This window comes from Neoarius graeffei, chromosome 18 (genome assembly GCF_027579695.1).
Source record: "Neoarius graeffei isolate fNeoGra1 chromosome 18, fNeoGra1.pri, whole genome shotgun sequence".
NCBI classification, from domain to species: domain Eukaryota; kingdom Metazoa; phylum Chordata; class Actinopteri; order Siluriformes; family Ariidae; genus Neoarius; species Neoarius graeffei.
The window spans coordinates 41005060-41032363 of record NC_083586.1 but is presented as its reverse complement, the minus strand read 5'-3'; the positions used below and the strand labels follow the sequence as shown (position 1 = coordinate 41032363).

General features: G+C 42.1%; 1 protein-coding gene across 1 annotated transcript in view; it reads left to right on the top strand.

Annotated features, from left to right (window-relative positions):
* cfap58 (cilia and flagella associated protein 58) overlaps positions 1-7934 on the top strand; it is a 370653-nt gene extending 362719 nt beyond the window's left edge. Inside the window, exon 18 of the mRNA XM_060898284.1 lies at positions 7500-7934. Within this exon, the coding sequence (XP_060754267.1) occupies positions 7500-7620 (121 nt within the window). The 3' untranslated portion in view covers positions 7621-7934. The remainder of the gene's footprint in view (positions 1-7499) is intronic.
* The last annotated feature ends 19370 nt before the right edge of the window (positions 7935-27304 follow it).

The window sequence follows — 27304 nt, the reverse complement described above, 5'->3', positions numbered from 1 at the left end:
TTATGCACTGTAGATGATGATATGTTCAAACTCTTTGCAATTTTACACTGTCGAACTCCTTTCTGATATTGCTCCACTATTTGTCGGTGCAGAATTAGGGGGATTGGTGATCCTCTTCCCATCTTTACTTCTGAGAGCCGCTGCCACTCCAAGATGCTCTTTTTATACCCAGTCATGTTAATGACCTATTGCCAATTGACCTAATGAGTTGCAATTTGGTCCTCCAGCTGTTCCTTTTTTGTCCCTTTAACTTTTCCAGCCTCTTATTGCCCCTGTCCCAACTTTTTTGAGATGTGTTGCTGTCATGAAATTTCAAATGAGCCAATATTTGGCATGAAATTTCAAAATGTCTCACTTTCGACATTTGATATGTTTTCTATGTTCTATTGTGAATACAATATCAGTTTTTGAGATTTGTAAATTATTGCATTCCGTTTTTATTTACAATTTGTACTTTGTCCCAACTTTTTTGGAATCGGGGTTGTACAATTAAAACATTATCCATTCTACCAACTAATAAATTGCTAATTTCTAAGTCCTCCTGTTTCCTGTATTTATTATTGTGGATGATTGGTCCTGGAGCTGGTGATATTGTTACTGGTGGTTTTTGTGGAGAAGGTGATTATGTAGTTCCTGCTTCTGCCATTGCTACTCGACAGGGTTTTGGCCTCATTACTTGTTGTGCCGTGTTTGCTAGTTTGCATTGCTATTATTACTGTAATTGTGTCTCGTGTTGCTTTTGTTGTTTTGACTCATTGGAATTGTTATCTGTGTCTGCCAAATAATGGCCACAACCTAATTTATAGCTTGGCCCCATTGCTGTGAGTTATTGTTATTGTTGTGTCTGGTTTTGCCTTTGTTGATTTCACTTGTTGTGACTCGATCTATCTCTGCCAAATGGTTCAAACATGGACAGGATCTAATTTCAACACACAGCTCATCTTACTTCTGGAAGCGGAGGCAGTAAAACTCTTTCAAACTTCTTGCTAAATTATTCCACACTTCACATTATGCTCGTCAGCATCCTTGAGCACTGAAAATGTAATTATGTGTCTTGATTTTGCGATTGTCAGAAGGAATTAGCTGTACATGACGCTGATTCTACAAGTCAAGCGAATGGCGTTTCGATCAAAGCATGTTTCACAGATGTCTGCTGTTCTGACCAAAAGTCACTTTTGAAGCCTTTCTGCATAATATTCCTTTAGCTGGGGATATTTTGGAGGAGAAAAACAAAGGTGTGTGTGTGTGTTTCAAGCTTGTTGCCAAATGTCTTCATCGTTCTCAGCGTGAAATCTCATTACACAGCCAGTGAATTTTAATTGATGGTGTTTGATATTGGACAAACACAGCAAGAGAGAAAGCGCAGCAGAGAAATTAAGATGGAGAGGGAGAGAAAGAAGTTTGTGGCATCAAGAAGGAAAGCAGTGAAGTGTGCGCATTAGTGTGTTGCACATTTGTGTGTGTGTGTGTGTGTGTGTGTGTGTCCTTATATGTCCTGCTGCTAGTAGTGTACTGAATGAGAAATGAGGGCTTTGTGTTCACTGGAGAACAGTTGAAAGGAATCTGGGTGGTGGCAGATGTTCTCTGCTGGGAGTGTGTGCGTGTGCGCAAGCGGAACCTGTGTGCATTTATGTCAGACCGAGACATCCAAAAAAGAGCATGTGCACGTGCTTGAGCTTTAGCTTGCAATGGATCATGACTGCATTATGACATGACTGACACTGAAGGACTCTAAGTGATGAAAATACAAACAATACAAATGTAAGAACGACTTTAATGTAGAAATTGAAGATTTGACTTTGAAGATTGGGTCAAGAATGTATCAAATTCACTTAACATTTTGGATTTACAATTGACAGTTTTATTAGATTGATACTTAAAGCAGATACGCAGAACCTTTATTTTTAAATAAATTTCTGAGTGGATAGTATCTCCATCCTTGACTCTTGTATGCTGCATAAATGGGAATAAAAAATATATTTTTGAGAGTTAAAATCGACCACAAAGTTGGCATTCAAGCTGCCCCGCTGAGCCAGCCAGCCCTGAGTGCGTGACGTCACAGCGGTAACCGGTTTTAAGGCCGAGGCCTTTGACAGCTATAGACCAAAGTCATATAAATAAAAATTTATGGTGAAAGTAAGAAATACCGTTACTGACTTGCTCAACTACGACTGATTTGACTTCACTGATTGTGGGTTGACTCTCATTAAAACAGGATGGGTGTTATAACTTATGCAACATACATGTACATGCATGTATTTTTATTGATAAAACGTAAAAGGCTAATTAAATAATCAGAGGAACTGAGACAATCACATTCTGAAGCAAATTAAATAATCTTATACTGGTAATTTAAATACACAATACAAGTTACATGTATTAATCTAAATGCAGGTAAACAACGTGTTGTTTTTGTTGCTTTTTTATCCAAATGAGAGTCGGAGCTTACCCATTTGTGTTCTTGAAGGCCGATCTTGTGGTTGATTGTTTTGAAACAATCTGACTTTCAGTTGTTTGTTCAGTTCTCCGTTCATTCGCTTCTTCCACGTAAGGGCAAGATGGCAGCAATATCCAGTTTAGAAACAAGACGGCTGCTCCACCCATTCTCTATTTTGTCCATACGGAGTATGCCACCATTACTGCTCGGCTCAGGCAATTACTAAAACCCGGGACAGGACGGGACGGGACGGGACGTCACCTGTTTTAGCAACAACCACAGGGAGGTTGCTATGCCTCAGGGAGCGATATGTCACATCCCGTTCCATCCCGGATTTTAGCAACAACCCTCGGCTCACTCTGGGAGGACTGGTGCAACTGAACTTTGCTTTTAAAAAATAAATAAATAATTAAATAAAATACTTTCCTTTTCTTGTAGTTTTCTTTTCCTTTAATTGTTGGTACTGCACCCTCTTTCAATACAGGCTTATAGCCAATGCTCCTCAACAGATCAGAGGTTTTGTATGAGTCCTCAGTAAAATGTGCAGAGCAGAGGAGAGACCACTTCGTAGGCGCCCAATGTGCCCGTGAACTTCTTGCAAAATGCGTCCAAATCTTTGCAGTTTGAACATTCTTGGGCCATGAATGCAACGTAAATCCACCTTCTGTCGTGTTGCTGGTGGGTGCAGCAACACATCTACGTGGCATGGCGATAAATTAGCTCAAAATGGAGGATCGGAGTTGCAGTCAGCTCTGTATTTTAGTATAGCGGAAATGGCGATGAGACCGATAGACTTCCTGCTGTGATGTCACGGACATCAAGGTCATTCACTCGCACCGTTACCTATATAAAACACTTTAATCATAAAAATTACTATATTAGATTTATTGTTAACGCTTAAAACTATTCCTGTGCCATTCTTGAGGTCGCAAGGCATTTATCAACGAAAGTGAGGCCATGGCTCTGCGTATATGCTTTAAGCAATAAAAGACAGATAGTTTACCTGGGCTCATATTGTAAAGAACTGCATCACATGCATAATTTGCATTATTCAGGTTCGAAAGTATATTAAGGTTCCAGGTAATGATTTACTTTTGGGTAGCTTTCAAGGGAAGGCCAAGGAAGTAAAATCGGCCATGCTGTCTGGGTAGTAGAAATGACACACTCTCACACCTGTCATTCACAATGCCACGAGTCAATTGTGAGTGTCTATGAGATTTTGTATTTGGAGAAGGGCAGATAGCTCTTTCCTCCGAGTGCGTCATGCTAAGCAACAGTTCCAAAAGATGCAGCTGGCTGGTTTCTCATGTCTCGGAGGAAGCACATGGTAGTTTTTACTCTCCCTGGTTGGTAGCAGTCATATAAAAGAGGAGAAATGACTAGAGGGTGGGATATGACAAGAGACCAAACTGAGAAGAAAACTGGGGAAATAATCCCACATGATACAAACATAATCTCTGACAACTGACCAGCAGGGAGAATGAGGAGTGACATTTCCAACAAGTACAGTCTCTTGTAAAATATTCATCCCCCTTGGTGTTTGTCTTGTTTTGTCTCATTACAAACTGGAATTAAAATGGATTTTGGGGGGGTTAGCACCATTTGATTTACACAAAATGCCTACCACTTTAAAGGTGTAACTTGTTGTTTTATTGTGACACAAACAAAAATTAAGATGAAAAAGCAGAAATCTGGAGTGTGCATAGGTATTCACCCCCTTTCGTATGTCAGTCAGGTTCAATGCCCAAACTGATAATCTGCATTATCAGTTTTTCTTTGGCTAATCAGACACAAGGTATGCCACCACTTTTGCCAGAGCAGTTGGGGGTTAGGTGCCTTGCTCAAGGGCACTTAAGCCTGTCCTGCTGGTCCAGGGAATCAAACCAGTAACCTTTTGGTCCCAAAGCTGTTTCTCTAACCATTAGGCTATGGCTTCCCCCAAAAGTGTCCTTTCGTATGAAACCCCTAAATAAGAGCTGGTCCAACCAATTCACTTTAAGTTGTCACATAATTAGTTGATTAAGATCCACCTGTGTGCAATCAAAGTATCACATAATCTGTCACATGATGTCTGTATAAATCAACCTGTTCTGGAAGGACCCTGACTCTGCAACATGACTAAGTAAGCAACATGGAAACCAAGGAGCACTCCAAACATGTCAGAGACAAAGTTGTGAAGAAGTACAGACCTGGGTTGGGTTATAAAAAATATCCCAAACTTTGAATATCCCAGGGAGCACCATTAAATCCATCATAGCAAAATGGAAAGAATATGTCACCACTACAAGCCTGACAAGAGGAAGCTGCCCACCAAAACCCATAGACCAGGCAAGGAGTGCATTAATCAGAGATACAACAAAGCCACCAAAGATAACACTGAAGAAGCTGCAAAGATCCACAACGGAGATGGGAGTCTATGTCCATAGAACCACTTTAAGCTGTACACTCCACAGAGCAGGGCTTTATGGAAGAGTGGTCAGAAAAAAAGTCATTGCTTAAGAAAACACATTTGGAGTTTGCCCAACAGCATGTGGCAGGCTCACCAAACACATGGAAGAAGATTCTCTGGTCAAATGAGGCTAAAATTAATCTTTTTGGCCATTATGGGAAATGCCATGCGTGGCGCAAACCCAACACCCTGAGAACATCATTCTTACAGTGAAGCATGGTGGTGGCAGCATCATGCTGTGGGGATATTTTTCATCTGCAGGGAGAGGAAAGCTGGTCAGGACTGAAGGAAAGATGGATGGCACTAAATACAGGGCAATTCTGGAGGAAAACCTGTTTGAGTCAGCCAGAGGTTTGAGACTGGGGTGAAGGTTCACGTTTCAGCAGGATAATGACCCTAAACATACTGCTAAAGCTACACTGGAGTGGTTTAAAGGGAAACATTTAAATGTCTTGGAATGGCCTGATCAAAGCCCAGACCTCAATCCAATTGAGAATCTGTGGCATAACTTGAAGATCGCTGCACACCAACGCAACCCATCTAACTTGAAGGAGTTGGAGCAGTTTTGGCTTGAGGAATGGGCAAAAATCCCAGTGGCTAGATGTGCTAAGCTAATAGAAATATACCCCAAGAGACTTGCAGCTATAATTGCAGCAAAAGGTGGCTCTACAAAGTATTGACTTTGGGCGGGGGTGAATACCAATGCACACTCCAGATTTCTGTTTTTTCATCTTAATTATTGTTTGTGTCACAATAAAACAACAAAGTTGTAGGCATGTTATGTAAATCAAATGGTGCTAACCCCCCCAAATTCCATTTTAATTCCAGCTTGTAATGCGACAAAACAGGACAAACACCAAGGGGGATGAATACTTTTGCAAGACACTGTATATACATTACCAGTCAAAAGTTTGGACACACATTCATAGATTTTTATGTTTTGCATTTTGATTATTTTCTACATTGTAGAACACTACTGAAGACATCAAAACTATGAAATAACACATGGAACATATATGGAATTATGTGGTAAACAAAAAAGTGTTATTTTTTCACAGATTTTAGATTATTAAAGTAGTCACTGTTTACCTTGATGATGAATTGCACACTATTGGCATTATCTTAACCAGCTTAGAAGAAGAAGCTTTATTTGTTACATATACATCCAGAGCAGTGCACTTGCTCAAGGACACATCAGCCATGGATGTAGAGGGAGGGGAAAGTGCTTTTCCCACATTTTCCTGCTGGTCCAGGGAATCAAACCAGCAACCTTTTGGTCCCAAAACTGCTTCTGTCACCTGTATGTCACGGCTGCCCCAGCTTCATGAATGGAAGCTTCTGGAATGTTTTTCAATTAACAGCTTTGCCTTGTCAAACGTTAATTAGTGGAATTTCTTGCCTTTTTAATGCACTTAACCAATTAAAAAATAAATAGTAAATAATAAGAATACAGTAAATATCCCTATTCTACAACTGTTTGTTGGCTCCTTCTTGCTTGGTGCAGTGATTACAGTCCGTCTTTCGACTTTTGGCCTACTCTCCAAGCACCCATTGAAGTGGGCGGACTGTGGCGGGCCAACACCTTACTGGCTGAGGGCTGCCCAGCTTGAGGCGGGCGGTAGCTGGCCAGTGGGATGCGATGATCCCTCCCACTGTCGGAAGACAACCCATAGCGCTGTGAGCATACGCCTATCTGCTCTCGGCTTTGAACTCGTAACTGCTATCTTCCCGTGTTGTTGCTGCCACTGGTAGCGGCACTGGAGTAACCTCTCCAGGGCGCAGGCCTGGGCGATGATATGGAGATCCTGGGATGCCCAGTCATCAGGATCCCCTTCTCGGCTTTGCGGGCAGTCTCCAACGGAAAGGACGAGCCGATACGGTTTGCGCCAGGACAGCTGCAGGAGTTGCCAGATGGTGACGCAGTGCGATGACCATCTGCCTCCAGGGCTCCACTCTGAATTTTTCTGTCGGGGTTGTCTCCCTTAGCCTTGTTCACTCCCGTGACAACCACAAGGCAGTGGTGCTATTTGCCTATAGCTGGGGGTTTGGTTTGTGGGCACCAGGGCCTGTTCCACCATAGAGATGGGCCATGCATGCTGCACATCAAGGGAGCCAGACCTCCTCCCCTCATCCCTGTAGTACAGCCAGTGTCCGATAGGTCACTGTTACCAGGTATCAGCACGAGGAGCCACTAACATAGGACATTGCTGGTGAGAGGCTAATATACTGACAGGGCAAGACTTACGCACTCTGCTTGCCTTTTTGCGGTGCAGCGTTGCTAGTCAGTGGTGAGGGCTGAAAGCGAGACGTGACGAGCACATGCACACTTCACTTCACCAACACACTAGACGCATCAACTAACCATTGATACCCATTCTACAACTGTAGGAATCCATATATCAAGAATCGTTAAACTAAGAGAAATGACAAAAAAGAAACGATATCCATCATTACTTTAAGACATGAAGTGTCTTTTAGTTAATAAAAGATTTAGAACTTCTGTATCTTGTATTGTTTTTAATCAGGTAGGACATACACAATTTTAGTCAGGGCTGAAAAAAAATATATAAATAAATAAATTTCTGGTCTCTGTTATTTTCTATCTTTCCCCAGGGAAAAAGAAAGGAATCTGGCGCAGCCTGGGCAACCCCTGATTGTGCCTCAGCGTACCGATGGACCCCGTTTTACAGGGGGAGGCTTCAGCCTGAAGCAAGGCAACAAAATTGCTGCCTGAACCTTCTAATCTCTCTCTCTCTCTCTCTCTCTGTCTCTGTGAGTCTGATTGACACATTGGCTGGCTATTCAATCTGAAAATAAATCACAATGCTCACAGTGTAGCACTATGGTTGAGTGAAATTAAAACGCAAAAGCCATTGTACTCATTTATCAATTGTAAGTAAAGCAGATGTGTTTGCACTCATCTTAATGGCTTTGGTTTGTTTCTTGGGTTTCATTAGCAGGGTTGTTCTTAGCCACTGGTTGCAAATGCAGAAGCACTCTCGCTATTAATGATTAGGGTTTTTTTTTCCATGTACGTACTTTCTTTTTCATTCGTGTACTGTCTTTTTTGTACTCCCATATTTTTCATGTGTTTATTTTGTAGTTTGTATCACACTGTCTTTCATTTACGCCCTTTACATTTTTTTCTCTTTTTGTCTCTTTGACAAACATGATTAAAGGTTATTCATTCCCCAGATACATGCTATACATTGAGGATAAATGTAAGTGATGTAAGTGAGCACATATATTCATGTCTAAATATTATCTGGCGTGAAGAAAATAAATCATCCTTCCTAAAAACCATGCATGTTTCTTTTTCTTGTAATCAACTCACTTTTTGAAAGGAAGAGTATCTTTTTTTCTTTACTTCACAGTCTTCCCTTCTTTTAGATATTAATATGTTCATGGATTAGAAACTTGTCATTAATAAGAAAGCAAAGTCTATAAAAACAGCTCATTTTAAATCCATCCATACATTATCCATCCATCCATACATTATTCATCCATACATACATTATCTGTAACCACTTATTCTGTGCAGGGTCGTGGGCAACCTGGAGCCTATCCCAGCTGACTATGGGCGAGAGGCGGGGTACACCTTGAACAAGTTAATAGGTCATCGTCGGGCTGACACATAGAGACAAACAACCATTCACACTCACATTCACACCTATGGTCAATTTAGGGCCACCAGTTAACCTAACCTGCATGTCTTTGGACTGTGGGGGAAACTGAAGCACCTGGAGAAAACCCACACAAACACAGGTGGTGTTTACATTAGACCGTATCCGTCTCATTTTCGTCACAGATGCACTGTCTGTTCACATTAAAACGCCGGGAAACGACTCCACAGGCGGAACAACTTGAATCCGCCAGGGCCCACGTATTCAACCCAGTTCGTATCTGATCCGGTGCTGTGTAAACATTGAGATACGAGGAAACGCAGTGCTGAGCTCTAGCTGGCGTCGTCATTGGACAACATCACTGTGACATCCACCTTCCTGATTCGCTGGCGTTGTTCATGCCACTTTGGTCATGTGACGCGACTGCTGAAAAACGGCGCGGACTTCACTTCCTGCTATTGTTTCCGCCTTGTATCACCTTTTTGTTTTTCATTAAAGAGTATAAAAGTATGAATATAATGCTTTGCTTTGTCATTCTTAATGTTGTTCATGGTAAGATGCAAATACTGCCCATTGTGTAGTTATGATTGTCTTTAGGCTTGCCATCCTTCCACTTGCAAGTGGTGAGTGACTTGCGCATGCCCGATATGCACTGGGATCACACACACAGCGGCTCAGTCCCGAATCACTACTCGTGCGCTTCACTCGCGCGCTCTGTGAGCTGCGCAGGGCCGAAGTGCACACCCTCCAGAGGGCACTCGCTGTTCAGGGCGGAGTGATTTGGAGCGCAGCCGCTGAGGAGGACGCGCTGAGCCGCACTGACACATTTCAACTTACGTGCTGAATTAGTCATGTGATTAGCGTATCCGTGTATTGGCGTTGCTGTGTGCACGCGAATCGTGTATTGGCGTTGCTGTGTGCACGTGAATCATTTTAAAAACGTTAATCTGATGATCCGCTGATACGGTCTAATGTAAACACCACCACAGAGAGAACATGCAAACTCCATCCAGAAAGGCCCCTGCTGGCCACTGGGCTCTAACCCAGAACCTTCTTGCTGTGAGGCGACACCACCATGCCGTCCTCATTTTAAATGCAACTCTCATATTATAATCTTCCATATTTTTGACATTGGATGTGATATTTGTTTTTCAATGTATCTCACATGAATATACCTTTGCATACACATTCCCAATATGTGGACAAATGTATTTTTCCTGCAGTCATTTTCGGAGCGCCCATTTCCTGTTTTTCTTTTTTTTCTTTTTTTCTTTTTCACTGTTAAATTTATTTTAACTTAGTGTCATTTTCTACTTCAAGTTTCCTCATTTAATATTCTTAAAAGTCACTCATCTGACTCTGGGAAATAAAAATTCATCCAACTTGAAGCATTTACTGTACATCTTCATTTTTGCTTAAGCACTGTTTTCTCATGTTTCATAAATGAAGCCTTTCAGTACTTTACATCTGGACATGTTTTTCAGAGCAATTTGGCATTTAAAAAACGTGCCTTATTTCAGTTTTGAGACAGATTGTAGCAGATATTATATACTGAAGGGTTGATTTTGAGCTGCACTTTTAGCTGAACAGCAATACTTGTTTTTTTTACTAGACTTAACTACAATTTTGTGTGAGTGTGAAAAAAGTCTGAAAACTCCTTCTGGGCAAACAGCCAGTCATGTGACAGCAGTCCAAAATGCATAAAATCATGCAGATACAGGTCAATAGATGTTCACAAAAACATGAGGAAATGGGGAAAAAAAAGTGATCTCAGTGACTTTGACATGGTTGTTTTAGTATTTGTTGAGTAACTGCTGATCTCCTGGGATTTTCACCACACTACAGTGTCAACAGTCAGAGTTTACACAGAATAGTTAAAAAAAAAAACATGAAGCAGCAGTTCTTTGGGCAAAAACACCTTGTTGATGAGAGAGGTCAGAGAAGAATGACCAGACTGGTTTGCTCTGAGTAGAAAAATATCTCAGTGGGCACAGGCTGAAATCTGGATAGGTGAAGACTGGAAAAAGACCAGTTTGATTGGTTCTTGAAGGAATGAGCATATGTGTTGTAATAATGTGATCAGTGATCGTACATCAACATCTCAACTTTCTGAAAGTACAAATATAATTTACCAAAACAATGTGGAAACATTCTCATTCACTTTTTAATCTTGCTAATGCTACCAACCTGCAAAGATCATTTTAGACTAAAAATCGATTGAACAAATATGGTGGGTAAAAAAAACAAAAAAAAACAAAACACAAATGTTGCCAGGCAAAACAAACCGCACCTGGCAGCACTTATAGGTATAAAATATGTTGATAATGGTAATATTTGTCAATCATCAGCTGTCAGGTTATAGTCTTATGGAAATCCATGACCTTGAGTTTGACATTTCATAGTCATTCAAGGTCACAGGTCATGGTGGCAACTGAAAGCCCATATGGGACTTCTTATATGTTGATAATGGTAAACATCTGGCTATCATGAACCATTTTAAAGTTATAGCCCTTTGAAAACCCATGACCTTGGATTTGACCTTTCAAGGTCAAAGATCATTGTGCCAAAAGAAAGGCCATATGGGAGTTCCTATATGCTCATAATAGTAAACATCTGTCTATTGGCAACCATTTGACTTATAATGGAAACTGTGTTGTTTTGACCGATGACCTTGACCCCCCTGACTGTTCAAGATACCCCGTCATGCAGCATATGGTTGGAAGCAGAATTGAAAACTGCACATTTTGGTTTTGGTTTGAAGTCAAAATGATTAATTTGAAGAAAGTTATCGAGAAAAACAAACAAACAAAAAAAACCCCCAAAACTATTGTGACCTTTCCGGTGACCTTGACACGATTACCCCCAAAATTTACTCAGGTAATCTCTGGGCCATTGCCCACCTAGCCTGAAAATTTGAAGTCAATCGGTGCAACCGTCTAGACGCTAGATTGTTAACAGACAGACACACAAACAAACCTCACTGGTTACAATGCCTTGCCCCGCTTACTCCGTCGCAGGCGAGGTTAATAAGCCAGTTTATTTAAAGATGTCTGAAACATTGCTAACTGTGATTTCCTCACACAATGTCACACATTTCTTTTTCTGGCTGCTCCCATTAGGGATCTTTTTTCCACATATTTGAGTTGGCATAGTTTTTTTTTTTCCCTTTTTTTTTTGATGCAACCCTCCCCAGCACCAAGTATGCACTGGCTTGTGCAACCCCAGTGGCTGGGTATTTTACCCAACCTTCAGGTCTTTGAACTACAGATCACCCTGTCGGCCGCAAGGCTCGAACCTGGAATCGTCTTGCTGTGAAGGCGACAGTGCACTGCACCACCATGCTACCAACAAATGGCATGCATTTATCAATTAGAAAATGTAAAAATTTCCATCATCTGAAGGGTTTCCTAGACTGTCACACATTGTGTAGCATTGAAAAAGTGCTATACCGAGAGGTTTTAGTGCACAATAAACATTCTTACTACTGTCTTATTCTTACTATGGTCTTGCCACCATTTACAATTTGGAAAATTAATTGTGGAACTGGACTATTGAGCAAGGCTAGGTTTGAGATATTAGTCTAACCAATAATCCTTATGATACTGGGTGAACTAGTAAGGTTTGGTTTGGATATCTGAATAACTAGCAAGCCAAGGCATGATTTAAGTTAACTGAGCCAGCAAACAAGCTTCAGTTTAAAATAATTGGTGAAGAAGCAAGCTTATAATTTGAGAAAGTTGACTGACAAAGCACTGTTTGTGAAAATTTCCTTTGATCATTAAATGTCCATGTATAATTGGGGGTGGAAAAAAAAGACAGATTCTGTTGCCTGGTGCACTGCTTTCAGTCACATGTTCCAGCAATCTATGTATCCAGTGTGTTAACTGTAAAAAATAAATTGATAACATCACTAGTGTACTCTTCTTTGCCATTTTACTTAAATTTATCTGGATCAAACAAGTATAGTCAAATTCAGTGTAATATCTCACATATTATTTGCTTTATTGTTTTCAGAAATGTACTGTAGCCTGACTCTGCCATTCCGGGGTGCATTGCTTTGGGCACTGTGCTATCTTATTACATCCCACTGCATATTGGTTGAAACATTTAATAAAAAAAAATGCTCCTCTAACATTGTTTGGAACCAGTTTCAGAGCTGAAATGTGCCTCATCCCATAAACTTGTGTTTCCTCAGTGCCATTTTTTTTGGGCTGTCACACTCGGCAAATAATGATCCCACTTCTCCCTTGGGAATTGCTCTATATTTTCACTTTCTATTTCCTCTTTTTTTTATCATTGTTGTTTCTAGAGTTTTTCAGAACTCTCTCCTAGGTGCCAGGCAGCAAGGGTCCTCAGTGGAAAATCTAAAATGCTTTTATTAAATCTATTTCCTTCTCATTTGAATAAAGTTGCTTATTTAAAATATTGCTGACGCCTATGTTGTTTCCTTTGTATATACTTCTGTTTCCGTTTGCCGTATGGATCAAGACACTTGGCTATGTTTAGCCGGCATATATGCATGTACGGAGAAAGACACTAAATTAAGTTTCCAAATTGTTAGTCACAACTCTGATTCTTTCCATGTTTAGACTGTTCAGATTCTGTTTGCTTCACAGTGAGTAATAAGAGAACAAGAGAGAGGATAATGAATTTTGAATGGGAGCGGAAGTGGGTCATACTGAAGGCCTTTGTTCACAGATGGTGCATTGCTGAGTTGTTGATAAGCTAGCTGTAAACTTACCCTGGAATATAGGAAGGTTGAGATATAATGAAGGGTAAATCTGTTATTTTAGATAAGAAACCTAGATACTTTTTTGTGCTAAGAATGATGTTTCAAAGGCAACACACTTTTTGTGTCCCCATGAGCTGAACTGAAATCAGAATTCTGAGTTCTACAAAGATTTTTTTTGCAAAAATAAAAAATGCTGCAATTCTAATCTTTGGATGTAAGAATCATTGACACTTCAAATCAAGGGGAGAAAGCTCTGATTAGCACACGCGCACACACACACACACATATAAAAGTTAATGCTGACATATTTTTGTTTTAGCCAGCACTAACTTTTCCAGCAGTTTGTGCTATTCTTGGGTTTCAGTCACATGACTTTTCTTAGCAATTTCACTTCCAGTAAAACAGCTGGTGGTCTAGCAAACCAAAACAACTGCCGTAGTGCAAGCAACTAGTGATAACTTATCAGAGTATGCTCGTAATCTAGAAGCCACTGCTCGCTTTAGATATATTCAGAAGATTGCTATGTGCAATGGAATCGACCCCTACAGTCTGGGAAAGAAGGATTTGTCATACGATCTTGAAAACTACCCTTCAGTCAAGTTCCCCAACATCTCGAACTATCTGGTGTTGCAGACGTCCTTCTACACCGCAAAACAGATGGAAGAGTATGGAGGCTTACAACTTTTTTGTATGTGGCTGGGTAAAGGACCTTGATATCAAGTTGCTGCCGAATGAATCCTGCATTATTTTTGCCCATATAAGTATGCTTTTTTTTTTAAGCTTTTCGTTTGCATCTTTACAACGAAGTGCTGCAAGTTGAAGTGTAAACAAACAACAGTTCGCTTGATTCTCACTTGTGTTGGATCTTATCTCTCAGGTAAATCATTCACAAAAATCATCAGAAACCCCTTTAAAGACCTGGATCTTTGTTAAAAAAAAACAGAGAAATGATCACGGTGCATTGTAACTGTATGGCTGGGTAAGAATTTTGTCATGACCTTCATGGACTTTGTGAGGAGTGAGGAGTAAACAAAGAAACAGCTGGGGACTTTAGTGCTTCGTAACAAAAGAAGTACCATAAAATAACAACACAGCAAGAAAAGTACTTGGAAAACACTAAGGCCATAGCTGAGAGGGAGATACAAACCTTTCACCAAGTGATCACTGCAAACTCGAGCATGCTTTGACTCGGCTTCCTTTGATTTCAGTGAAAGGTTCCATAGCCACCTTTCTTGACGTCTTTTTGTGAAATCCTGTGTTCGTTCACCCTTTTTTATTAGTTCACAGGGAACCCTGAAGAAACTTTTATCAGTTTCACCGTTTGATCAATTCAAACAACCTAAAACAATGCAAGTGAAAGGCATTTTTCATGTAAGCAATGCACCTTCTCTGTACAAACACTTTGTCAGCTAAGCTTTGGTAGACCACCAGCTAAAGTTTTGAATAACTAATGAGGCAGCTGTGACATCACATGAAACCCAGCAATAGTATCTCTTCTATGGGACCATATGTGCTAGCCTTAGTGCCCCATGTGAATCAATGGCCTAATGTTTAGAGAAACAGCTTTGGGACAAAAAGGTTACTGGCTTGATTCCCTAGACCAGCAGGAATGGCTGAAGTGCCCTTGAGCAAGACACCTAACCCTCAACTGCTCCCTGGACTGCTCTGGATAAGGGCATCTCCTAAATGCCTGTAACGTAATGAGCCTTCGACACCCATGACCCTGTCCCCTTGGACCACTTTTGGTAGGTACTAACCAATGCATACCTGGACACCCCACAAGATGTGCCATTTTAGAGATGCTCAAACCCAGTCATCTAACCATCACAATTTGGCCCTTGCTGCCTAATATATCCCACCTCTTGACAGGTGCCATTGTAATGAGATAATCAATGTTATTCACTTCACCTGTCAGTGGTCATAATGTTATCAGTGTATGCTCTCTTTCAGGTTGTAACTTGGCAGGAACTGGGCACGGGAAGACCTTTTTGCGAAGAGTGCTTGGACCCTGTAGATTGCATGTAGATGCTTGGGGCTATATTTATAGATGTTTTTAAGAAGTGTTAATATATTTAAAAGTATTAACAGCAGTAAAACACTTTTTCACACTTGCTCCGGACAGACAACAAGCAAATATGGCATCGACATTTATGTTGCTCTTTATGTCACCACACATCACCCTCACTTTTGTTTACACTTATTGATTTTATCAGAGATATTTATCCAAACTTAGAACTGAAACAGACTGAGTTGTCCCTAACTGATAGAACAAAGTGCAAAATAGTTGTTGTAATAAAGGGTGGGAATCAGAACTAGAACAGAAGAATGCTACAAACATGAGTCACAAATCAGTCAGTGAAACCATAAATATATGAAATAAATATTCTAACTACAGCTCCTCATTAGACCTACATTGTGTTAAAGCAACCTTGCAAGTCTCCACTGTCTGATCCATTTATCCTATAATCCTACTGATCCTCTGAATATGCAGTTTTCTTCCATTGTTGTAGAAGGTCCAAGTCATTGGACCTAGAAGGCATTGTCTTCTAATATTTTGATCCAGAGTGGTTGTCAAGTGCTTCATGGGGTGAAAGGTCAGGAAGGAAAGTAAGTAAAAGTAGACGTCTATGAAAAGATCTAGATCAAAAAAGAAACTGATGTGGGATGGATTTGGATTTTTATTTAATTTATTTACTTAGTTAAATTATTTACTTTGTATTAGGTGAGGAGCCCTGTGATGATCTGGTGACTTGTCCAGGGTGTACCCTGCCTTTTGCCCGTAGTCAGCTGGGATAGGCTCCAGCTTGCCTGCGACCCTGTAGGACAGGATAAAGCGGCTAGAGATAATGAGATGAGATGAGATGAGATGAGATACTTAGTTAAATTATTTACTTTGTATTAGGTGAGGAGCCCTGTGATGATCTGGTGACTTGTCCAGGGTGTACCCTGCCTTTTGCCCGTAGTCAGCTGGGATAGGCTCCAGCTTGCCTGCGACCCTGTAGGACAGGATAAAGCGGCTAGAGATAATGAGATGAGATGAGATGAGATGAGATGAGATGAGATGAGATGAGATGAGATGAGATACTTAGTTAAATTATTTACTTTGTATTAGGTGAGGAGCCCTGTGATGATCTGGTGACTTGTCCAGGGTGTACCCTGCCTTTTGCCCGTAGTCAGCTGGGATAGGCTCCAGCTTGCCTGCGACCCTGTAGGACAGGATAAAGCGGCTAGAGATAATGAGATGAGATGAGATGAGATGAGATACTTAGTTAAATTATTTACTTTGTATTAGGTGAGGAGCCCTGTGATGACCTGGTGACTTGTCCAGGGTGTACCCCGCCTTTCGCCCGTAGTCAGCTGGGATAGGCTCCAGCTTGCCTGCGACCCTGTAGGACAGGATAAAGTGGCTAGAGATAATGAGATGAGATGAGATGAGATGAGATGAGATGAGATGAGATGAGTCTTAGGTGAGGTTTTTTTTTTTTTAAATTGTGGGTCTGCACTGGAAAGGTATTTAGGGATGAGTTACAGTGGTAATGATGATCACTGCACGCCTGAGTCCTGTTGTGCCTCTCTCTCTCTCTCTCTCTCTCTCTCTCTCTCTCTCTCTCTCTTTCTCCCTGTGCAGTGAACAAATGCAAAATCAAGCAACAGAAGTGGCAACCGAGCTGAAAAACTGCAGTTTTATTTGTTTTCTTTAAATTGATGTAAAGTGACTGTGCCAATAAATTTATTTGAAAATATGCTGTACTTTAACAAAGGACAAAGTGCACTCATTCATACAGTGAAATGTTTTGTCAGGTGACATTTATTTAATATTTTGTGGAAAATGTCTTGTGTTCTTTGTAACAAGTCAGTACACTATGTGTCCAAAAATATGTGAACACCTGACTTTGCTGTTATAATAAACTCCACTCTTCTGTAAAGGCTTTACACTAGATTTTGGAGCATGGCTGAAGGATTTGTGCTCATTCAGCCACAACATTGGGTGAGAAGGCCTGGGATGTAGTCAGCATTCCAGTGTTCAGTGAGGTTGAGGTCAGGGCTCTGTGCAGGATACGAGTTTTTTCTATTCCAAACTTCGCAAATCATTTCCTCATGGAATTTACTTTGGCACAGGAGCATTGTCATGCTGGAACAGGTTTGGGCATCTTAGTTCCAATGAAGGGAAATTGTAATGTTGTCACATATAAAGACATTCTAAACAATTGTGTCCCTCTTTGGGATAACAATTTGGGTAACCACATATGGGTTTGATGGTCAGGTACCCACAAATGTTTGGCCATATAGTCTACCTGTAAAGGGACAATGTGTAGTACTTTAATTAATACAAAAATTATCTGTTGACAAATTGCTGTGGTATAAAATGAATCTCAGCTCGGTGGCTGTCCATCGCTAGTGATGATGACTGCTTCATTCGGATGCACAGAAACCCAGATGGGCTGTAAGGCCCACACCAGAGTGACAGAGCCATCCGCAGCAGGGGCATGAACAGCACGGCTGAACTGCAATGAAACATCTAGGCTCACAAGCTCTTGTATACTATTCTCCTCTCCTAACAAACCGCCTTGCACAGTAAGGTAAGACAAATTATGTCGTGCCCCCATTGTGTTTATCTGGATGATGCCATCCCTTGGCCATTTGAGTGGCTCTTCCGCATGGCATCTGATGGTGTGCCATTGACCCTGTTGGGTTCATTTGCCACATTTCACCAAAAAGCATCCTGTTGCCAGCGTCTTACTGGTGATATACTATTTAACCCATATCTGGAACCCAGGCAGATGCTACCACTCCGGGTCCTATAAAATGAATAACTCCTCCATGACTTGCCACCTTATCATGGTGGAGGGGTCTGAGTGCCCGAGTGAACCTCGGAGCTAGGATTCTATGGTCTCCCAAGGCAAATTGGTCCTAGGTGAGGGGCCAAACTAAGTGCAATTCTAAAGATATCTATGAGGAGGACAGCATGGAAGCATGAACCCTTGCACGGAACAGGGATTCTGGAGCCCCTGGTTGTTGGGCCAGGCTGAGCTTAGCCAGAATGAGCCACATAGGTCCCCTCTTCTGCAGGGCCACCACCTGCAGGAAGAGCTATTGGGGTCTGGTGCTTTGTGGGTCAGGCAGCAGCGGGGGCTTTGGTGGTCTGAACTCTGGCTGCCAAAACTAGTTTTAGGGAAATGGGATGTTACCTTTGTGGTTGGTAAGGAGCCTGAGCTTGTGTGTGAGATTGAGAGATACTGGTGTGGTGGGAAAATGTGCCCAGAATGGGGTCCTCTCCTTAAGGCCTTGTTGCTCTTACTTCTTCAGATTATTTAATTATTATTTGCAAAACCTCAGTAAATTAAAAAAACATAATAATTAAATTTACTATAGAAAAAGATTCAAAAAGTCAAATAACTTATCTGGAGTCCTTCTTGGTAGCAAAAGTCAGCAGTTTATTGCGGACAAAAACACAGCCTTCATTCCAGGAATGAAGTCAGAATGAATCCAGTCTGTCAGAGCATAAATCTCATCCAGAGGTGACTGACGTATTAAGCTTGACCACCACCCTTTCATACATTTTCTAATGACCCCTCCTGCTTTGGCAATTCAATGTTAATAGCTCCCACTAATTAGAGTTCCCCTTTCTTCTTCCATGATTTATTAATTACTATGTTTTTCACTTATTTTTGTGTAATTTTATTTCTACCATTGTCTCCTCTCTTGCATCTTTAAGGTTACCACAAGTCCATATTTCCTCGACATGTTTTTCACTTATTCTTCTATTATATTTAAGTTTGACTATCTGGACCCTCTTCCTTAAAGATGTCCTTCCACCAAAAACGTTTAATACTGGCTCTTTTTGAAATACCATAGTTCACTCCGAGTTGCATATGCATGCTGCATGTGAAAATGTAATTCTACTCCCATTCCCTGTATTAGCTTATGAAAGAAAATAGTCAGAAAAATGAGCGAATCTGAAAAAGCCCTACGAACTTGCGTCACTTTGAAAATTAGTATTCATGGCCTCGCCTACCTTGGCTTGCGACCGCCCACGGGAAGAAAGTTCGGATTTAAGCGCAAGGAGAGATAGCAGAGCCCATCTTGTCAGTAGCTAATGAAGAGGACCTAACAGCAAGTTGAAAACATGGCTGAACAAGTTCGTGCCTGTGTCATTTGTGGCAGTAACACATCAATGTTGCATGTTTGGGGAGGCTGGGACCTCCCCTGTGCGAGTTATGAGCGTTCAAAGTCGGGCTGGAGTCGCCGACAGAAACGAAACCTAAGCGGAGTGCCGAGGCTCGCCTCGGGGTGAATTACATCCTGAGGCACAGGGCTAGCCCGCCCTGGCAGCGCTGGTTCATTGGGGAGAGGGCAGAGGTCACTGGCTGCCATGTTTGGGGAGGCTGGGACCTCCCCTGCCCGAGTTACGAGCATCCAAAGTCGGGTTGGAGTCGCCGACAGAAACGAAATCTAAGCGGAGTGCCGTGGCTCGCCTCGGGGCGAATTACATCCCGAGGCGCAGGGCTAGCCTGTCCTGGCAGCACTGGTTCGTTGGGGAGAGGGCAGAGGTCGCTGGCTGCCATGTTTGGGGAGGCTGGGACTTCCCCTGCCCGAGTTACGAGCGTCCAAAGTCGGGCTGGAGCCGCCGACAGAAACAAAACCTAAGCGGAGCAACATTGCAAGATAGAAGAGGTGAAGAAGAAATGGTTGGAATTTATCTTTGGAACACCACCAGTGAAGTATAATGTAATGTTAGTACTGTGTTCTGATCATTTCAACCACAGTGACTTTTCAAACTTCCGTGCCTTCAGTAGTGGTTTTGCTTCAAGGTTGTTTTTAATACCTGGATCTGTAGTCAAGATGATCAACCACCAGCTCACAAGTTGTAAGTAAAACATGAACTTTTTGTTCGAAGGTTTTTGTTACAAAATAGCATGTTCATATTCTCCACATTAGCATGCATGACATGGTCACAAGCTAGGCAGGGATGAGAGTTTTCTGCTTTTCGGTGGATTTCTGCTTTTTCTGAGTAAAAAACGACCTTTTTATATTATGCCAAATCCGTTGAGAATTTTTTTAATTAATTTCGGGGGGTTGGGGTATGTTCCTTCATGCTGTTCAAATGTTATTAACTCCAACGATGTTTACACATTATTTGTAAGTCACCATCTTTAGTCTCGTTTAAATTTTGTTGAATGTGATGTAAAATTCATGTTATCTACGTTGTTATTGGTCAAAACATCGATGTCAAGACCATAATAGCCAATCAAAACAGTTTTTATAAAGACACCCACATCCGCTTGTTCTGACTCACTGGAGGTAGCGTCACAGTGCTGTTAGCCAATCAGAGGTAACACGTTTACTGATTGCTGTTAGCCAATCAGAGGTAACACGTTTACATGTCATGAATATTAATGAATAAGAGCTGAAATCCTGTCGTTCTCCCGCCACCCACTCCTCTACCAAACTAGAACAGTCTGACACAGGAGAACCACAGCATTTTTTTTCACCAAAACCGGCTCACAGGGCATTCATTCATACTAGAGACCACCGCACAATTAATGAAAAAAAAAACGATGCAATGAGACCTTTAACATACTGCTATTCTAAGCTCCAATTTACCTGGTTGTTTTCCAATAATTACTATGACTTATTATTTCCTATTACTATTATTTCTTCCACCTGTTTTTCTCACTTAAAAAAAATGTTATATGCCTTGCTTGGTCAACAAGAATGTATATGTGCTGTGATGATTTTAGCTCCTGGTTTATTTATTTATTTATTTATACCTTAATGTCTGTGTCAGGGCCAGGTTTTTTTTTTTAAACAACCACACTGGCTAGATACAGTCAGGCTCACTTAAACACACAGCAAAGGTTCTGGAACCAATCTCCTGGAAAGGGGCTGGACTCTACACCACTCCGAAGTTGCCCTAGGTGAGATGGCAGGTGTGGGTATACTTATAGGCCCCCAGGTTGGTGCTTGGGGTTTTCCTTGGTGAACAAGAGAGCTGGTTCCCTGCGCCTTCAAGTCAGGGAACAAGCTCTGACTTTTCAGAGTATCTGGCCTCCTTGGAGTCCTTAGGTGGTGTGTAATTGTACTACGCACAAATTTCACTGCATATTGTAAATTGTACCTTTGCCCATGAAAATAAATATTGAAACTTGGAACTTAGGAGGAAAAAATCTGCATACTCAGACCTCACCATTCATCAGTTAACCTAAACATTCTCAACTAAACAAACACCAAAAAACAATGTTGAATTAATGTCTAAAATGGACCACTGTATAAACCTTTCTGTTATACAACTTCCTTTTGCTAACCAGAATTTTTTTTCCTTTCCAAAAATGTGTTCTCCCTCTATGTGATTCTCTCATGTCCTCTTTCTCTCATGACTTCAATTAGCTTCATGTAGATGTCTTGGTTGGTAATTTTATTTCCTGATGCAGACAACCCCCTCCCCCAATGGATCTTTTCACACAGTTCTAGAATCAATTTCACAAGAAAAAATTCCTAAATCTGGCTATTTGGGGGAGTCTGGACTGAGTCATGATCAGCATGAAACAGATCTGTTTTAATGAGCGAGTGGAGTTCTAGTCCACTTGGTCTGCAGTGTTGGCCATTAAAGTAGCTCTTTATTTCTTTTCCCCTTCTTTGGCTTTTTTTTAATACAGGGTGTTCAATAGAATGAGGAAGTTAAAGTAGCAGTTGTATGCAGTGTCCAATATTTAAAAACCTCTGTCACCTGTGGGCCAAACTACATTGTCTCCCACAGTCCAACTATGACTTTCTCACACAGTCCAAAGACATGTATCCAAAGACAAATTGTACATAGGTGTGATTGTGAATGTGAAAGGTTGTTTGTGTCTGTGTTAGCCGTGCGATAGACTGGTGACTTGCCCAGGGAGTTCCTCAACTCTCACCTGAAGTCAGCTGGGATTGGCTCCAGATCCCCTGTGAGCCTGACTGAAAAGCGGTAAAGATAATGGATGGAAGATAGATAATGGATGGAAGACTTGTTGAATACACTTAAGGGTGCCTTCCTCAGCTATCTTAACAGGTAGCTGTAGCCTTAGGCCAGGGGCAGATGTCATCAGGTGGTGTCCAACCTTCACTGGGTGTTTCGGCCCCCAACCACAACACCCTCCAGTTGGTGGGCCCGCAGTGAGTGGCCAGCTCACTGCCCATCTGCCCCTGGCTTCCAGCTTCCCTCCTCTCTCTTGCTCCAAATCCAGCATGAGGCACGTTCCGCCTCCTCCCCCATCCGGCGAGCTGCTTGCTTCTTACTCTGCTCATCCATCCCTATGGCAGAAAGGAAACTCCATACAGACCTTGCTGGAAAGCCCCTGCACCCTATCTCCACAGGGAAGACCCACGCCTGCCAGCCTCTGTCTCGGCAGTCTTGGGCCAGCTGTTGGTATTTTGCAGCCTTCCTTTCATGGGCCTCCTTGCAGCCCTCTTCCCATGGCACTGTCAGTTCAACCAGGATTATCTTCTGGTCCTTGGTTGACCACAGCACTATGTCAGGTCGGAGGGTTGTTTGCACCACCTCAGGAAACTGCAGCCTCCTCCCAAGATCCACCCTCATCTCCCAGGAACTTGCGGCGTGAAGAATGCTGGGTCTTTTCCTTTTGGTGGGCCTAACTCCTTCCTTAAGGAAGGTGATGGCTCTCTGTGCGGTTGTGTGGGCTGGTCTCTTCTTGACCCTCTCCCGCTCTATGGTGTCGGCCAATGAGAGGAGTACTTTGTCGTGGCGCCACCTATACCGCCCCTGGGTTAAAGATGTTTTGCACCCAAACAGTATATGGGCCAAGGTCCCCCTCTGGCCACACAGCTTACAAAGCAGATCCTCTCTTAGCCCCCATGTGTGCAGATGTACTGGGGAGGGGAGGGTGTCATAAACAGACCGCAAGAGGAAGGAGATGCGATAGGGCTCCAGGTGCCACAGATCCCTCCATGTGACTTTGTGCCTGGGCAAATCCCATTTTGTCCAGGCCCCCTGGGAACCACTCTAGCTACTTGTTTCTCCTCCTCCCTGCTCCTCACTTCCGCCTGCACCATGCCTCGCCTGGTTCTTGTATTTGCGCCTCCCCAGGTTTTAAATTGTGCAGAGCCGAGGCCTTGTTGGTGGATGCACTGGTTGCCAACTATATCCCGCAACTTCAGGGAACTGACTGCCTGTTCCACAGTTGCGTTGGCAACCCACTTGCGTCCAGACCTGGTTGTCATGCCAGCTTGTCTGATGAGGTCGTCGTTGGAGTCCCTCAGACTTAGGACAACTCTGCATTTTGCCACCTTGTACTCCTCAACTACTGATGACAGGGGGAGTTGCAGTTGACCAGACCTGATGTAAAGGCCCACTGATGAGAAACTTGGGGGAATGCCAGGCACCTCTGCAGGTGCTTGTTGGTCCTCCTCTCAATGACCTCGATGGTAGACATGGGAAACTCATAGACCGTGAATAGCCAAAGGAGCCTGGGCAAGAGGCCGTGTTGATACAGCCAGGTCTTAAACTCTCACCTGAAGTCAGCTGGGATTGGCTCCAGATCCCCTGTGAGCCTGACTGAAAAGCGGTAAAGATAATGGATGGAGGATAGATAATGGATGGAAGATAGATAAGTTAGGAGGAGATGAAGGGACATAATCCACTGTGACAACCCCAAATGGGAACAGCTGAAAGAAGAAGAAGAAGATGGACATTAGCATAAGATCAAGAATGTGACCACCATTATGAATAAGTACTACGACATTCTGATTAACCCCTACTGAATATAGATAGGACATGAATGCGATTCTTCGTGGGTCTTCAGGGTCATCAAAACAAATATTAAAGTATCCAACAATTGATGATTTGTCTAAAGCCTCACTAACAACCCACTGTATGGGCTGCTATGGGCGGTCTATGGTAAAAAAAAATTGGCAAAACCATGCTTGAGACTTGCACAACACTTGCGTGTGTGCAGTGCCATAGAAGGTTGCAGACTGCCCGTGGAGACTTTTGGCCCTGCACATGCAAATTCTATGGGTCTTGCGACAAATCAAGAATGGATACACTATGTACGGGACCCATATTCCTTTTGTACACCTCAACCAAGTCAGCAGTGTGGCTAGTAGGGGCTTTTTGCGATGACAGTAAGACACATGAGTGACACACGGTCATTGTATGAGCGACGTGCCTCAGAAATACTACATACGTATCCACACTTGCTATTTGTGTGGAGCACAAGACAGAAGTACAGCTCACTTTCTACCCCTGTGTGGTGTGCACACAGTGCACTCGACCTGCACACAGCACACACGACCTGCATGCAACACGAGGTGCAAGACTCTGGGTATATATATTGGGGAGGAACCAAGGAACCGATCGTGTAGCGTGTAGCATTGTAGAAAGGAAGAAGACCACCTCATTTGCTGTTTTGATTTGAGTATATGTTTAATTTATGCAAACATCAAATAATAAAACATGAGTATAAGGGAATAACACATTTTATTACATTGTAAAAAATCCCAACTAAATAGCCCAACAATTTGAGCACTGAAACACACTTTGGCTCCAAGCTACTGTCCTGCTCCTGCTGAGTGGTGGGACGGGGTGTCGGGATGTCCTTGTCCTCATCACTGAGCATGGCACAATGGCCTGACAGCGATGATGGGATTGCAATGTCCTCACTTCTGGGTGTCGTTAGCTGAAACATACATGAAAATGAGCATATATAATATTAATTACATAAGTATATAGATACTGAAATGAATGTTTAAAGTATGTGTATTTACCTGTGAAAATACCTCTGGCAGGGTGCTGTGCCTTCTGCCAGCTTGAAGGCATACTTCTCCCTGTCCGTGCAGGGCTTGCCGGTGCTGCTACCATCATCATCAAATTCTTCCTCCTCCTCCTCCTCCCCCTCTGCTGTTTCAGGCTGGATTACTTCACTTTTGCTCACTTCTTCTTGGGTCCCATTTTCTAAACTTTAAACTGAAAATTTTTAAATTTTTCCCACAAAATATTCAATGTTCTTCAGTCGAAAGACAAATGCAGAATGCTGCAGACACGCTGGTTTTATACCCACTCCTGGCTTGCATCACATGCAAGTTATGATTGATTGTAACGTGCTAATCACATGCGTCACACACGCTTCACAAGTGTGGCCCGAACTTGTAGCGCAGGAAACTGGCAAAATGCAAGTCTCACACACTCCACACTCACTGAACACACACTGATCACGTGTGTCAGATATACGCTTTCCATGGGTTAATGGCGCAATTTTTCCCACACCTCGAGGAAGTCAGGTGTGGAACCTGTACTTGACAAGCACTTTGCCTGTACTCCTCCCCCAAACTTACCCCCAGGTTCACCGCGACCCTGCCAAACCCTACGACCCGTACGTGTCCAAAACACTTACGGCGGGTTGTGAGTGAGGCTTAAAGAAACAACTAGGTTTGAAATGAAATCCACAAATTCACAAAGGTATTCAGAATATGGCCCTGGGAGTCTGTAAATAATAATTAGCATAATTGGCTAGGAAGACTTTTTTTTGTGGCTACATACAGTATATTATGTTAGTATAAAGAACTTCAGGGCAGCATGGTGGTGCAGTGATTAGCACTGTTGCCTCATAGCAAGAAGGTTCTGGGTTTCACCTTCACAGCTGACTGGGGCCTTTCTGTGCGGAGTTTGCATGTCCTCCCAAGGCCTGCATGGATTTTCTCTGGGTGCTCCAGTTTCCTCCCACAGTCCAAGGACATGCGGATTAGATCAACTGGCTACTTTAAATTGCCCATGGGTGTAAATGAAAGTGTGAATGGTTTTTCAACTCTGTGTTAGCCCTGCAATCAATTGGCAGCTTTCCCAGGGTGTACCCTGCTTCTTGCCGTAAGTCAGCTGGGATTGGCTCCAGCTTTCCCCTATGGCCTTGAAGGATAAGCAGTATGGATAATGGATGGATGGATCAATAAATCACTTCAAATGCATTGAATTTATGTCCAAGATTTTTGGTGATGCCTAGATTATCATTATAAATAACTGTGACACCTCCTTCTCTGACAAGGTCTAATTTCCATTTCTTTTACAGAACCTGATGAAAGCAGTCCAGCAATTTTTGCACTCATTCCATCATTTTCCTAACTCATCTGTTGAGGAATAGATAGATAGATAGATAGACAGACAGACAGACAGACAGACAGACAGACAGACAGACAGACAGGCAGGCACAGGTGTTTTACTGGGAAATACGCCACTCGTATTTTTCATGTGTGCTACATCCAGAACATGGAGATCCAAAACCATAACATAAATTTCTATATGTCACTTATGAGGAAATCAATGAATTGTTTTTTTTTTTTTTTTTTTATAAATTTAGGCACTTATTTGTGGATTTGTCCATATCTTATAAAAAGCATTATACAGTGGCACTAAGATATGTAGTTTATCTTCTCGTGTTGAATAACTCACATTTTTCATACAAAATACATCACCAACCTGAGTGACATATTTTCTGATATTTCACACCGATGACATCACTCCCAGTGTTTTCCCGCTGACTAGATGCGCATTGTTAACAGGGAAAATCGTTCAAACTTAAAATTATTTTGAATAACTTGCGGGGGGGGGGGGTACATGGTGGCAGGAAGATATGAAGTTTATCTTCTCATGTTGAAAATATTTTCACTCGTTTGTTTCACTCACTCGTGAACATATTCACCACTCGAAGATAAACTTCATATCTTCACACAACCATGCAATATCCCCCTCTCTCTCTCTCTGATATATATACACACACACTGTATATATGAGTGGTAAGGACAATCAGCCCTTGACAATCAGCCTTTTTGCCAAAAAAAGAACTTCAGCAATCAGCATGAAACCTAAGAGAGATCAAATCAAAGAAATATATTTCTGTCTTCTCATAATGATGCCTTTCTTCATTGTACTAGGCAACAAAATATCCCACTATCTCATATTGGCCAAACCCAGTTTATTTTAATTTATTTTTTTAATATGTTCTGAAATCATTTTAGGAAATAGAAAATACATGCATTAAGGCACAGAGAAAGCTATAATGTTAGCATTTGTACATGTTATC